The sequence below is a fragment of the Zeus faber genome, assembly GCF_960531495.2.
Source record: "Zeus faber genome assembly, chromosome: 4".
Lineage (NCBI taxonomy): Eukaryota > Metazoa > Chordata > Actinopteri > Zeiformes > Zeidae > Zeus > Zeus faber.
The window spans coordinates 16,707,160-16,723,330 of NC_137191.1; the positions used below are offsets into that span (position 1 = coordinate 16,707,160).

At 45.5% G+C, this 16,171-nt stretch overlaps 1 protein-coding gene across 1 annotated transcript; it reads right to left on the reverse strand.

Moving 5' to 3' along the window:
* Positions 1-14,952: 14,952 nt before the first annotated feature.
* On the reverse strand, positions 14,953-15,909 carry dctpp1 (dCTP pyrophosphatase 1). Its single transcript, XM_079999240.1, has one exon. The coding sequence runs from the start codon at positions 15,806-15,808 to the stop codon at positions 15,329-15,331; it is 480 nt and encodes a 159-aa protein (XP_079855366.1). The 5' UTR covers positions 15,809-15,909; the 3' UTR covers positions 14,953-15,328.
* Positions 15,910-16,171: the final 262 nt, after the last annotated feature.

Genomic DNA, 16,171 nt, shown 5'->3' on the forward strand with positions numbered 1-16,171 from the left:
TGATTATTTGAATACAAAACTAAAGTAAGACAAGGATGGCGAACAGATCTCTCAAGTGTCACAGAAGTTTTCACCCAAATCCCTACTTTCAGGGACACATTGGGTAAATATCAGAATATATTTCCCTTTTCAAGTATAACTGTCACAGTTCCCAGACAAAGACAAAACTAATATCCTCCATACAAACACATCATTAAGTATTTAAGTATTTATTTGAGTATTTTTGATTACTTCAATGCACACATGGGCATTTAAAATCAGCGCACATAAAATGAGCGGATGAGTCTTCTCCGTAAAGCAGAATGTGTGCTCAACGCTACCAAGTTAAAAGCATTTCCCTGCTGAAGTGTTCTTTAGCAACACGACGGCTCCTTACGAGCTCAGGGGATGAAGCGGACTTACCCGTGGAGGGATTTGAGCGTCGCCTACATTACCATAAATACCATTCACTGTTAAGCATCAACAAGCTCTTTTTGAGCTTTTCTGAGTGCATTTTGACCACACATCTCCGGTTGCAAACACACCAAACCCTGTGGACGTCACAATCTTTGAGCCTCACAAAGAATCTGTGTGAACAAAACTTGTGTGTGTGTGTGTGTGTGTGTGTGTGTGTGTGTGTGTGTGTGTGTGTGTGTGTTTGGGAGACTGGAGGACTGGGGTTTCCTCCACGGGGTACACCTGCCCCCTGCCAGCGCTCGGTGTTCTAGGAATCAAGGGAAAGGAGAAAAAAAGAGTGAGGAAAATGAGTACACCGACTGAATTAAAACACTGTCAACATGTTGTGCCGCAATGAGCATGACCTAGTTCAACCTGGTCGTACAGTTTGTGTCTGCAGTCTGCCAACACCGAGTACAATACATCCATTCTGATTTGTTATTCTCCAAAACCAAAAGACAACTCTGAGCTCCATACATATCCGGGTGTGTGCGTGTAAGTGTGTGTGTGTGTGTGTGTGTGTGTGTGTGTCTACATGTTTATGTGGAAGTGCACGTGTCCCTGCTTGCACCCGAATGTGGACACATGTGAGATATCGTTTACAGGAGGGAAAAAAAACACTCAGAAAATTTCTCTAGAAAAGCTGCCTTCAGTTTTGTGGCCACAAAACAATTTAAATGCTAATTTATGCAAGAAGTATGCACCAAACTTGTGGTGAACTTTTCAATTATGCCAAAGGTTTGTTGCACATTATTCACTTTAGCAAACATGCAAAATCTACATGTCTTTAAACTAACAAACCCAATTCAACATCAAAAGTACCAAGCATTCCATTTGCTGCAGAGTGTGTGTGTGTGTGTGTGTGTGTGTGTGTGTGTGTGTGTGTGTGTGTGTGTGTGTGTGTGTGTGTGTGTGTGTGTGTGTGTGTGTGTGTGTGTGTGTGAGAGACTGGAGTTTCCTCCACAGGGTACACTTGCCCCCCCGCCAGCACTCCGTGTTCGAGGAAAAAAGGCAAGAGAGAAAAGGGAGGGAGGAAAACGAGTATGCCGCCTGAATTAAAACTCTGATGTCAACACGTTGCGCCGCAATGATTCCTGCAGCTCAACCAGGTTGTATGGTTTGCATCTGCAGCCTGCCGATACCGAGTACATCCATTATGATTTGTTATTCGGCAAAACCAAAAGTCCCAAAGTGAACAACACTCGGTGTTGCCACGGAGCATGTCTCTGAGCTCAATACAGTACATATTAGTGTGTGTGTGTGTGTGTGTGTGTGTGTGTGTGTGTGTGTGTGGAAGTGCACGTAACCCTGCTTGCAGCCAAGTGTGCGCACGCATGTGTGATATCGTTTACAGGAGGACAAAAAACAGGAAGAAAAAGAAAAATTATCTCGCAAAGCTGCAAACTTGTGGCGAACTTTTCAATTATGCCAAAGGTTTGTTGCATATTATTCACTTCAGCAAACATGCAAAATCTACATGTCTATAAACTAACAAACCCAATTCAACATCAAAAGTACCAAGCATTCCATTTGCTGCAGAGTGTGAGTGTGAGTGTGTGTGTGCTTGCGTGCGTGCGTGTGTTTGCGCAGGCAGCATTTTGAGTCGGTCAGCTAGATTAGTGCCTCCCTGGCAGTCCCATATGGCATGGTTACTCGAAGGCTCTGCTCATTAACATTCCTGTATCACAGGCCAGCAGGGATGAACACGCCAAAGCTGAGAGAGTGTGTGTGTGTGTGTGTGCGCTTGTGTGGGTGTGAAGAAAGGCATGATACTCACAGATTATAGGTCATAATAATAATGTTCTACAGAGGTATTGATAACCTCTCCCCACACACACACACACACACACACACACACACACACACACACACACACACACACACACACACACCTCAGAAGCGCGTTTCAACTGCATTACACCTAACAGCCAGTAGGGCAATGATTGCGAACATGAGCCAATGACGCCACGTGGGAGTTGTTGTGGATGGTAGGAAGGGAATAGAGAGAGGGGAGAGATCCCATCCTCAAAATCATTGCGGCACATTCCAAAGAGGTCCGCCATATGTTTGCCGTTTAAGAGGCAGCTGCCCCCATCCAACGTTTCTGTGGCTCTGTGTTCTGGCGCCAGTGTGATTCCGTACTAATTCCTATTTTGGAGTGTTACGAGAAAGAGGGCTGTGAGAGGCGGAGATCTGAAGGAGAAAAGAAACGGAGACCGACATGCCATCCAAAAACAGTCTTCTTAGCATGAAAGATAACAAATAGCGAAGAGCAGACAAACAAGGATTAGGAATTGGGAGAAACTCAATGCAATGCAGTCTGTGAAGGCCACAAAGGGAAAATGTCTGAATGAGTCTTTCATGAAAAATGTGCTCGAATGACAAATCAGACAAGAAGAAATCGTTCCCGGCACCTCACCGAGTGCCAAAATCCAGTGGCCAAACATGAATAGTTCTCGCTGCAGGTCTCTAACAACTCTCATCTCCTCCTGCTGTTTCCGTCATTCCTTCTCAATTCGGCCGGTCTGCTGGTGCGGCGGCGTGGCATCATAACAAACACTGACAGGCCGTATCTGAACACCAATCTAATCTCAGGGAGCGATTGACCCGAAGGGTCGCAGCGTGGCCTGCCTCCCATCACAAGGCATTCAGGAGCGGCACACCGCAAAAATCAAGGGCGTGCTCGCCGCCTCGCTTATAGCGAAGCCGGAGAGAAACACTCTGGCCTTGTTAGCGGGGTCAGATCTTGTGCTAATCGTCTCTGAGGGACCAAGCCGTGGAGAGACACATGAATTGGAAATAACGTCGAAGCGCCGACACGCTCAACCCGCGCCGCAGCACAGTAGAGCACACAACCCCCGAACTGCCGAGAAAATTCCAAACACAGAATACAGACGCACACAGACACACAGGAACGCACAAACCCAAACAACACTGGGGATCTTTGGGAGCCCCACGGCTGCATTTTAAGTACATGCTTATGAAGATGAAAGTTTACACCAGTCACTTCGCTAATGTCGCCTTAAAAAAAGAATGTTCCAAAAAAAAAAAAAAAAAAGAATTCCAAACTAAGTTAAAAGACGGATTCTGCACCCCCAACATTTTTCAATTTGATTCTATCGGCACCGCTGGAAGTGAAAGCCTCCAAATATAATACCATTAAATCCCCTCGGCTTGGTCGACAGCCAGGTTCCCCTCAGAACTTTTCGCTGTGAAAACTCACCAGCAGGAGCCGGGACAAGAGGAAAGTCCATTTTGATATCCAAAATAAGAGCTATTTCTTCACCCAACTTCCCCCATTCAGTCGATGTTGAATGCTGCAGTGTCGAGTGAAAAATATTCAACTCAGATAAATAAACTGTTTGGGGTGTTATGAGTGCGTATACGCAGAGATGCGGACTCTTGAGTCACTGTGAGTTGGACTCCAGTCGACGCGGCTCGGCTCACTGTTTGAACGACCTGCAACTTGACTTGACGGAAAATAGATGACTTTTGAGACCCGACTCGGACCTGGAAGTCAAAGACCGGGGACTTGACTCGAGACACTATGACTCGGACGACTTGTTGGTGTTCACTTTCAGCCACTGAAACCTTGAGCTAAAACACCATCGGCAAACAAAAAAGGTATTTTTGGTTGGGCCTGCTAGTCCCCCTCACCTTATGTTGTCGCGGCTCGGTAGCAGACGGACAGATGTTGTAGTAATAATTACATGAATGGTGCCATCGTGCGAGATTTCCTTATCACACACAAGTTGGTGTTCACTAAGTTGTAGGTGTAAACAAGGGACCGTGTCACTATCTCTCAGCAAGGAAACTCTGATTTTTTTTTAGATTTTTTTAAATTTAATATCATCTTTTACATGTTTTTTTTATCGATCAATAAAATCTTTGTGCGTTTGTTTTTATTAATTTGTTTGGTTATAAGTTTAATGTTCTCAAATATATAAACTTGAATAAAATAGTTTTTCAATTGTATTAAAAAAAACTTGGCACTTTTTGACAAAAGATCTGTCAAAACATCAGTCATCGGTGGGCTAGGACTCAGTGAAATTGTAAAGTAAAACAATAATCTGGCCAAAAATCGGTCAGGGTTTAAAAATATCTCGGCTAAATATTCTTTTTTCTCTCGTCTTACGATGTATATCGTGATATCGCACAGCCCTTATATTAATTCTGAAATATTAAAATGCTCAACGTTGTCAATGTTCACATGACAAGTGTCAGTGTACGGTTACCCGGTATACGGATGTGTCTGAAACAGTGGCTGTGGAAGAGGAGAAAAACACACCCCGTGGCGCCATGACAGCAGTAAGGGATGGTTGTTAGACGCCTAGATGACTCATACGGAATCTGTGGCACCGAGCCACATTACGGGGGCCAATGGGGAAGGAGATTCCCGCTTGATAACTCATGTCGGCAATGGTTGTCACAGCTTGGTAGCCAACTGAGACAATTGGAGCTGGTTTATGGACTTTTATTATTATCACTGCATGACTTTCTCTCCTTGAAGCGTAGGCACCAGTCCGGCAACTTTTGTCCACAATGTGGAATGAAGGTGGAACAAAGGAATGAATATCAACAAAAAGCCAAATCATAGGGGGCTGGAACTTTGGATAATAGTATCTCAAACCTCTTTTGTCTTGCACATTATGCTTTCTTCCTATTGACATCAAAACTCTCCCAGCTTTGACTGTAAACTGTTACCACTTACAAAGCATTTCAATACAATTTATTTTAATCCTGCATAACAATCGGAGAGATATTTTGGCCATAAACCGAAAGTATTGTGTGTAAATCTCAGGACCTTTGTGAATCAGCCAATAATTTATTTGAATCTGGATGTGTGGTTCTATTTCCCCATTCCCTGCTCTAAAAATACCCCCAAAAAACGACAATTGAAATCTTAAATCAGAGCACACTCGATTCATGATTGATTACAGTTGTGGGGAAATGTCAAATTAAACTAAAAGGTCAGTGCTCCATGATGAGAACTGAAGTGATTTGAAAATTAAACAGTGGCTCATGGACTGACAATGAGAGAGACCCCCAGAGACTTCATACATCTGAAACAATACACGAGGAAATTACACCTTTCTGAAGCATATGGCAATTAATATCACCCTGAAATGAAGTGACAGAACCTGAAGAACTTCGACTACAAGGGACACGGATTGTAAGAGCGGCCTCTCTGGAAAGTACCGTTTCAATAGGTGTTGGACAAGCAGGCGTAGTGGCAATTCAAACAAGAAGTGACATGAAAAACAGGCAGAGAGCAGGAAGAGTGGAACGAGAAGAGAAGCAAAATGAAGGAATGAGAGGCACTCCTGCATTGGAGCACATTTTATCTTTTTATAGGGAATAGAAAAGGGACCCCTCCTTTTGTGGCACAGTGTTGCCCCTGGCTGTGCCTGTGTGGGTCTGTGGGAACAGACCTCTTAGTGGCACACCCTGAATAGGGGGCCCCATCCCCCTCGGCGCTGCCCGAGTGGCCCTGCCAGCACTCGGGCTTTGTCCCTCCGCTCCACCCTCCACTCCCTCATCTTGTTATCTTTTAGCTCATCCCCCCCCCCCCCCCCCCCCTGCCACCCGCTCCACCCATCCCTCGCTTTCTCTCACCTTTGTTTCACCCCTTCTCCGTTCCTCGGTCCAATATTGTCTTCTCTCTTTTTTGGGGGGCAGGGGCCTCTCGTACAACAGGAGTGGACCGTGGCTTGACAGGACAAGGGGTAGCAGACGAGGGGAGCCCTTGTCTGTAAGAACTGCTGTAATAATTAGTCACCTCTTCAGCCCCTCTCCAGAATGGGTGCCCCAGAGGGCTTGGATCTGTGTTGTAGAGGGCCGTGCCCAGACCGGCCCCCCCCACACACACACAACCTCCTACTGGGATCAGTGCTCTGGGCTGGGGTGGGCCAGACGGGCCAGACTCAGGCCAAGTCTATTATGTGTGGTAATTTGTGTCGCTAATGACGGTGGGTTTATCCTTACCTATAGAGATGTGAAAGCTTAGGTTTGGCCAACATTCCACTCTATTCTTGGGAGGGGGCAATAGACAACGGGTGGAGGGTGGGTGGAGGGTGAGAGGAATTACAATATTACATGCATTGACACATCAATTGACAATAGATCCTACCTCTCAGGACGACGAGGGGTCTGGAAGTAATGTTTTTATGTGGTTCTATGTGTGTGTGTGTGTGTGTGTGTGTGTGTGTGTGTGTGTGTGTGTGTGTGTGTGTGTGTGTGTGTGTGTGTGTGTGTGTGTGTGTGTGTGTGTGTGTGTGTGCAGCAGAGAGGATAATCAAGTGATTTGCATTTGGTATTCAAATGACCAGTGTACTGTATGAAACACTGTAGGAAATACAGTTGCTGCGCTATTCACTGCATTCACCAAGTCGCTGCGAGTGCCGTTTTTCAAGGGATTGTTGATGCTTTATTCTAATGATTTGAAAAGTAATTTGGAGGCCATAATGAAACAAAAAACAAAAAGGGTCTAAAATTTTCATTCCATCCAACCATAGCTGATATGATTTCAATTCATCAGAGATTCATTTTTCACAAAATAAATCACGAACAAGCCAGAGGGTCCTTGATGAATAAATTAACGAGTGAATGAAAACAGCCGCATAGCGCCAACTAATGTGTGAGATCTTGTATTATTAAAGAGAAAGGGGGCGTTATAAAGCCTAGCATGAAATGAAGCTGAGGGAACATTCAGGGAACAAATGCAAATTAGGTCAAATGTGTAGTGACATATTTTGAATGTGCTGCGATTCAGGCCTCAATTCCCCTCTCATTACACCCGACTGTCCTTTGCACTGGACTGTGCTGAGACAACACGTTGTGCAGCGCATCAATTCACATGTTAATTCTTATCGCTCCCTTACGTAGTATAACCATCCTTCGCTTATTTGTTTGTTTGTTCAAACTGAAGCGAAGACAGAACTCCTTACTGCATGAGTATGGAGGTGATGGAATCTTCATTCACACATTGGTTCAGTTTCCTAAGGCATCATCCCTTTGTAATCATTGCACGTGCTATGCAAATCATACCAACATGGGTCCCTGTCGATCGTCCCCTTTCTTGATTCAATGGAAGGTTTTCACAAGCTACAGGTAGCTTTCATATATAAGTCCAGGGGCATTAATAATGACTGTAATCCCTGTATAATTACTTCGACCTTAGTTTCTGGAGAACCAGCTCCCTATGATCCTGCTGAAATATGCATGAGAGACATGGCCCTATACGACATGACCCATGCATAATCTATGAGATGCCATGTTTTAACAGGGATAACGACAGTCGGGGTCTCTTCACCATAGACATTTGATGGTGGTGCTAAACTCGGTGGTATATGCTTCTGGACAGCAAATGCTAAATTACACAACAGCCCCCGCACAAAGTTCTCTATGGGCTTCTTCTGGGCTGCATTCTGGCAGAATCACTGTCCATGTTAACAAATTAAGCATAATAATCAGTGGCTGTACATTAAAAATTAAAAAACACAGGCAGCGTAACCACAGCAGCTGCGCATGGAATTTTTTTTTTTTTTTATCTCATCCTGACAGATGCAACGTGCATGCGACAGCCTTAATGTTGTGGTTTGATTGAGCAATTTGAAAAACTTGGTTTCTTACTTCCTACCTATTTATCACCAAAAGCTGTGCACACTACACATTACACGGAGGGAATGCCGGAAAATAATATTTTGAATGTCATCTCATTTTAGGTAGCCTGATCCATTCAAAAGACAGTTCTTCTAAAATAAACGTTATTATTCGATCCCACTTTAAAAAAAGACAGAGCTTATAAAGTGCTTTACAACGTTTACATTACAAATGGAACATTTTATAACATAGCATAAATAAAATTGTGTGGAAGACTATGATCAAAAATGTAGAAAGAGGAAAAAAATGCTATCATGGTAACCAAGAAGTAGGGTGTATATTTGTCTCTGTGTTGGGGCCGGGTAATGGCTTGGTTGTGGAAACAGCAATAGAGCGGAGGGCTGCTATTACAGGCCTGAGTGGGAAAGATCCACATAGGTGCATGAGGGCTGTGGGAGGGTAAAGGGGGCCAGCCGTGAACAAGGGAATGAACTAGAAAGGGGAAAGGAAGAGACGGAAGTCTGACTCAGAGAAATGCAGCCAGGGACTGAAGTACCCCGAGCAGCTGTGGCTGACTCTGCGCTCAGCAAGCCTCTGACAACAGGGAGGCACAAATCACTGCAACAGAACGAATGGGGAGGTGCCAGTGGATTTATCCACTGCTTATCTGTATTCTGGACTGGTTCGATGAGGAGCACCAGATGTAGTATTCATACGACGGGAGCCACAGCCACAGCTGCCATGATCACAACTTTAGAAAACAATCGCTGCACGGGTTTGTGGCAAACGCTGCTGTAGTCATATGGTAGTCGAAAGACTAACAGTCAGTGTAAATATGATTATAAACAGATCAGTTTATAAACACATGCACACACAAATAAAATCCACCAAGAAAATGTGAGACCAGCTGACGCTTAAAGGGAACTGCTTGGGGACGATACTGCAGCTGAGGGTGTTCCTGTATCCCTTCTAGTGTTGGTCACTTGGCAAATCAGACATTCCCTGTTGATTGCTTGCGGGGGAAATAAAGAGAGTTTGACTTGGCGCTGTCATCCCCTCACACCCGCCGGTGGATCAGGGTCCTCAGCGACCGCACAGAGGCTGGCGACAGCACAGCACTCTGCTCTCAGGAGAGTCTCTGGAGGCCTCATCTTTAAGTTTGGCTGCAGAGCCAAAGCCAGCAGCAGCAGGACGCTCTCAGCGGCCTCGCGGTGAACCAGGATGTTTTCTGGTTTCAGGTCCCTCGAGGACCATGGCGTAGTCTAGCAGCTGGACCACCCCATAACTCCACGAGCAGCAAACTTGATGCAGTAAAGCATTCTGTAATGGAATTGGAACACCGTGATTTGAACGTCTTCTCCCACAACTCGATGAGCCTCGGATCCACACGCTTCGACGCAACTGTTTGACTTTCTAAACCCAGTTTACACATTTCCATAACCCCCATTTCCAACCGAATCCCCGCTGAACATACATGTCCTCAAATATCCCTCTGTGCCAGCCCGGCTGTTGGTCTGTGATATTTGTAGTCACAAGTCCCTCCTGTTTCTTGTTTGTTTATTTGGAGCTGTTCGGGGGGTTGATTGAATTTGCATGAGGTTTGGACAGGCGCGGTATAATTATTTTTGTTTGTATGAACCTGTGCAGATGTTGGGGCGGGGCCACCTGCCACAGAAAGTTTTTCAGAGTCCGTGCCTTCGGAGAGGGGTGTACTGTATATTGTGTCTTGTTTTGGACTTTGCAGCCTATGTTGGACGAACTAGACAAAGGTCACTTATCGTTCTGCGTGTGCACACCTCCAAATCTTGTCCGGGCCTATGTTCTCCTATAGATTTCATGGGGTACACTGTTTTCCTGAACGGCCACTGTATACACTCTCACTGTGAAGGCTCATGATATGAACAAATCATGCAAATGAGCAGCACTATAACAAAAAAAATCTTGTCTGCACATCAGAGTTATGCAATTCAACCTTTTGAATGTCTCTGTTGAAAGTCTTCAACATATGATTTCTATTGTGTTTGCATCCATTTGCCAACTGTAAAAACCCTTGTGTTAAAAGGTAGAGGAAAGTATACCTCTTATAATTATAGGCTCTTGTGGGAATGGGAAAAAAATGATGGGGTTGAAAAGGAAATATCACACGCAAGCACACACACACGCACGCATGCATGCACGCACACACACACACATATCTAATATAAAATGTCAGTAAATGTGAATGTCTCTGTCTTGCCATCATAGGACTTGCCTGCAATAACATCACCTTCACCTCATGTTGAAGACACTGAGCGACGGCTTCTCAGACAGAAATACAAGAAGAACTGCACATCCACTTGAAGGGTGTTCGAGGTGGCGGAATATAAAGTTGGATCCACGTGACGACGTCGGACGGACACGCGCATAAACAATCAGACGAAAGGTAATGGCACGGGTGAACACAGCCCCGTTCACGGGAAAAGGTTTTCCCTTTCAAACTTAATTACAGTCGTCCGTGAAATTCAGCAAAGTCACATGTTTTGAGCTATCCCGAATGAAAAACGTTTTCATTTTTATTTTTGTGGCTCAAAAGCGATTCAACGAGGGGGCGAAAACAACGAGCGCGCGGTGAAAGAAAGATTAAAAGTCAAAAACAAAGCCATGAATGACTCATCGAAGAGCCTTCACCTGGTGAGAGCCACTGTTTTGTAAGCCTGCGACCGACTGGGGAAAATTGATGATAGGAGACGTTAATAGAGGAAGTCATTACTGCGAACTTGTGGAGCATCAAACCAACGGCGCTCGCCCCGCTCTCGCCCCGGTCAGTTTCCTCCTGTATCTTAATGAGATTGTGGCCTCAGTGAGTCAGACTTTCAGCGCAGTCCAGAAGGATCCTGTTGATCCCATCAGGATTCCTCCAGAACAGACAGCAGCGGAGAGATAGGGCTCCTCCCTGTGGTGGAGCCACAGCTGTCCATTTCCTTAATAACGCCGACGCCAAAAAATAAATAAATAAATAAATAAAACACCCATCCTTCCATAGCAACAGCCCTACATAGCAACTACCACTTTCAATAAGCACAGCCTTGAAACCCTATTCGGGCTGTGGTTCTTTGGTTCTTGGAACGAGAGCACCTTGTAATGGAGCACTGCACAGCGCAATTTCAGTGATCTCCGCTGCTTAATGGCTGTTTCAGATACTATACCAAGGGGGGTTGGGGAGTGAGAATAACTTTCTTCTTTCCAATCTACACTCGGCAAAGAAAAAAAACAGAGAGAGAGGTATACGAGGGTAACTAACTCAGAACAGTGGGGTCTGGGACGCGGAGTTGAAAGCCTTGAGATTACCATTTGAATGAAAACACCTCTCTCCAGTGGAGGGGGGGACATCACAAGTGAAGAAGGGAAAAAAAAAAAAAAAAAACTTCACCTCGATTTGGACTTTTCACAATCATTTCCACGCCGTATGATGACTCATTCAGCCCGTGCAACCCCAAAATGAGACCGGACAGGACAGGAGCCGGGCTCCGACTAAGCTCAGAACTGGCCAGCCAAAATCCAATTTCAGTCCCACAATGCAGTGCTTTGATCAGTCTACACGGTGATTTGGAATGCCGCTGCCAACTGTCCATCACCCCGACACAGGCCCCGGAGGAGCAGTCGGCCAGAACACACTGAGATTGGTACCTTCCGAAAATCAGAGCTGCATATTCCAACCGCAGCTGAAATACAAATCAAAGATCTAATAACAGCTTCCATTGCAAAAATCACCAACGTGGCAAAAGGCACAGTGTTTTCTTTCAAAAGTATATTGTCGAAAGCACTGTGTACTACATTTCCTGGTGCTCTCGTCCCAAAATGCTTCATCTGACAATAATATAAATAGAATATGAATCGGACCTCGAGGTGCTGGTTTCCGCTTCCTTTAGTGCTCTTGAAAGATTGCACCCTCCTCTTAGTTTCGTCAGGATGATCACCACGAGTCACCCAGACATTTTGGAGTCTGTTTGATGCCGCCCGGCTCAATCAGAGCAGGCGTCCCTCGTCTCTCACTGTCATGCATTAGCTTTGTTGCTGTAAGCTCCCTTTTGGCCGTTACGTGTCTGGAACCTGTGCCTTGTCATTGGCGCATTTTGATCATCCCTGCAATTGACCTAAATTTGTCAGATGATTTTTTTTTTGTTGCTCAGCTGCTTCTCTTAGTTAAATTTGGTTGCAATGTATTTTGTTACTTGTGGAGACTCGAAATACTAACCGTCTAGATGGAGAAATCCCGTAACATGCATGCTGAATGTTTTTTTGATTAGATTACAAAATGTTAAGCCCTAACAAAAATAAAATAAAATAAAATAAATTTAAATGTAATTTAACGTCATTTAATTTAATTTAATACAGATGTCACAACTTACTTGTAGGCCCAGCGCCCTTCTGCCTTCAAATCCTCTAAAAATAGAATCATTTCGAAGTGCTATGACAGCCTCTTCACTGCTTTCGGTAATCAGGTTTTTTTTTTGTTGATACTTTGATCATTTCTACGTTCCACTCCTTCCACTAACGTGTGCGCTATCTTCTCACACTGAATCAGTGGATAGAGGATTCTTAACAAAAAACTGAAACATGATTTTTTTTTCTCTCAGGAACTTCAAAGCAACCCAGTTTAACTTTACACCTCAGCCGCCTTTTTCAGGGCGTGAGAATGAGATCTCGGTGACAAAGGACAGAAACAGGCGGTAACAACACTCAGGTGCCGTCTCCCCGAGAAAACGGGGAAATGTGAGCGTGAAGAAGGAAAGAACACAAAGTTAATTTTGTGGGAAAATCCGAAAATCTGCTGAAAAAAGTAACAAGCACAGACCTGATCCTGAGAAACCACAGTAGAACGTAATTCTTCTGCTCGAAGCCTAAACTGAACATTGAATTGCAAATCTAAATTTGCACTCCTTGAGCCTCACAGTAGTGTCTATCCTCCATGAGTTCTGCAGCCACAACTGTTTATCATGTGTGCACTGTGGCCACGTACACTATTCTATTCCGCAAGTACAAGCCTGTTCAAAATGTAACTTCCGAGGACACTTTCATGGCACATGCACTGCACACATGCACGATTCCATACGCACATGGAACAGGGGTGCATTGCCCGTGCATGCCTGTTCAAAATGGCAGTTTAACATAATGCAAGGACGACTTCGCAATGAAGAATAAGCAGCAAATGAGAAACATATATGCAAATTGGAACTTCAGGAGGATCCGTCGAGTCCAGGTTTCATCAGTCAATGGTTTAGTCGCGTTTATGTTGACTGCCAGACACTCCCTCTCGCGTGCGTGACGTTGAAGGCCACACACTGCCAGGCATGCGTCTCCTGCTTCCCGTATTGGATGATGTCACAAATCATCCAGTGGAATTGGATGATGGTGTCACAAAGCGCCCCCGCTGCACAGAGCGGCTCGCTGTTCGCCCTTGGGTCCCCAGCGATACACCCGCCAAGTGCGAAGTAGATCGGATGAACGGCTGTCAAGATAATCGAAGTACATACAACAGAGATTCCTAAAATTATAGATCCTGTGTATTTTTGTTCACTGCGCTATACAACATGGTTCAGGTTTGTGGAATTTTACGGATGTTACCCAACCATGACTTAAAACAGCAAAGCAGAAAATAGCTATTCAAGCTGTTATTTGACAAAGACGGGCTTCAGGGACAGCGGCACAAAACCTCACTTTCTATTTCTGCCTACTCCGATTCACAAAACTTCAAGGTTTGATCGCAATGAAGAAATATGGACAGTCCCGACGGTTTCTCTCAAAGCAGTCGGCTCCCAGAACCTCCTCAGGACAACAAGCCTTGGTGCTCACATGAAAGCACGGCAGAGACCCGCGGGTCGTGCGGCGACGCGGCCGGTTAAACTGCACATTTCACTTTTCAAAGACAGCTTTAATTGCACCCTGTGACTTTTTAGACTTAATTTTACACAGTGAGTAGAAGCGCTCCTTAGAGCGTGTGCTGGGCCACCGCCTCCACTGCTTTTCAGAGGGAAATTGAAGTTGTCAAGAGGTATATGGGTGTAGGTGGAAGAAATCCGACGGCACGATAGCGTCGCCTTTGTGACGCTCTGAACAGATGACACCAAATTGAAGATGTAGAGGAAATAGGGATTTGTGCGGCGCAAAACATAGTCAGTTGTCAAAACGTGATCGATGACGCGTTCGCTCGTGGCAGTATATGTGGGACATAAGATGTAAACGCAATGTAAACTAGGATCTCAGTAAAGTGGAATTTGCACAACCTAAGCGTTTCCTGTCAAGGTGGTGAAGTTACTGTACGGCTGCCGGTGTCAGTTCTGCCGGTGGAAAGAAAAATTGGATTGAGGGGTAATTTGTACACAACGCAGCTTCTTCCCCCAACTCATCCTCTGTAAATGACTTGTGATCCGAGAATGAGAGAAATGTTTGCATCTTAATGAAATTGTTTTATGCCTGCCTGCCGAATTCCAAGCACACACACCCACAGTAACCAAATACTAGTTGAAACAGTTATTTGCATTTGCTCATTGCAACCGTGTGCACATTTTTGTTGCGTAAAGCTCCAGAGTTCATATAACTCCCCCTACAATTTGTTCAGTAATTTGTTGACTTAACATACATTTTTAGCTGCTGCATGAACCTAAATCATTAAATACGCAAACTAATAACTACACATGCGTGGGACTAAGGCTTGACAATCAATAATCCAGCGTAATTTCTAGGGACCCTGAAAAAAAAAAAAAATCCTCCAGGAATCATTCACCTGAACGGCTTGTGAGGTGCATTACCATAATAAATAAATACATTTCCTTTTGCAAATTGGCAAGGGTGGAGGCAGGTATGCGACGCCTAAAATCAATGAACAAATAAAGAGGAAGAATTTAAGCCACTTTTACTTTATAACAAAGAGTAACTGATGTACAGAAGGGGGGTGAGGTAACGTCACATGTAAACCACATAACAGGCCGGTTAACCAGTGAGCTCCTGCTGCACAACCACGTGTCACTCATTTTACATTCGATCAGTCACTTTTTTTGAAAAGATGAAAAGAACGACTTAAAATGTGAATTATAAAAAAAGGCAAAGGTTTGATAAAAATAAAGATTGTCCGAATTTCCCCGTGTAATTTTGTTAGATATATAAAAATACACAACGAAAGATAAAACAGTTATGCGCTTAAGTTTAAAAAAAGAAAATAATTTAAAAAAGAGAATCAATGGGAGGATAGTCAGTTGCGAGTAAAGTGAACAGCAGTCTCTTGTATTGCAGCAACCAACTCAGCAATAAAATATCAGTCCTTATACTCGGTGTACTTCTTGGCTGACCCGTGCACCTTGCTGGCGGGGTATTTGAGACGATTCAGGGCCATTTTGGCCAAGACAGCTTGGGGCAGATCGACGCGGCATTTCTCCGCCAGCTCGACCAGGTAGATCAGGACGTCGCTCAGCTCGTGGGCGAGGTGCTCCCGTTCGGACTGGGTCCAGTCCGGCAAGCCCTCCGCCACCTCGCCCCGCCACTGGAACAGCTCGGAGACCTCCCCGACCTCCCCGACCAGCGCCAGCAGCAGGTTGCGGGGCTGGTGGAACTGGTTCCAGTCCCTCTCGTCGGTGAACTCGGCCTGCAGCCGCCTGATGTCCTCCAGTGCGGGCCCCGCGCTGAAGCGGAAGCCTCCCGCTGCGCTCGCCGCCGGTTCCCGCTCGGCTCCCGCGCGTCCGCTCGCCGCCGCCGGATCGGCTTTCAGCCCGTTGACGTGCTCTCCACCCGCGGCCATCCCGGTGTCGTGGTCCCGGCCGACGCAGACAAGACAAGACCAGACCAGACCTGCTGCCAGCGGCGCTCACCGCCCGGACGCCGCGAAACCACGTGCGGTTCTCCCGCCAGCCGCTATACCGGAAAACGCGTCGTGCGGATACCGGAAACAGGGGTAACGTTAAGGCGTGTCCAGCTGCTGCGTTCCACCGGAACTCGGACAACCGGACATCGGCGATTCCGAGGTCCTACGTCCGCGCCAGATACAAGTGTATCGCTCTGGTTCGTAGAACTGACTGTTCTAGACGACAACATAATAGACGTGTGTTTGTTTGGCGAAGCACGCACGAACGCATGTTATCGAAACGTTATCCGAAACGGCGAC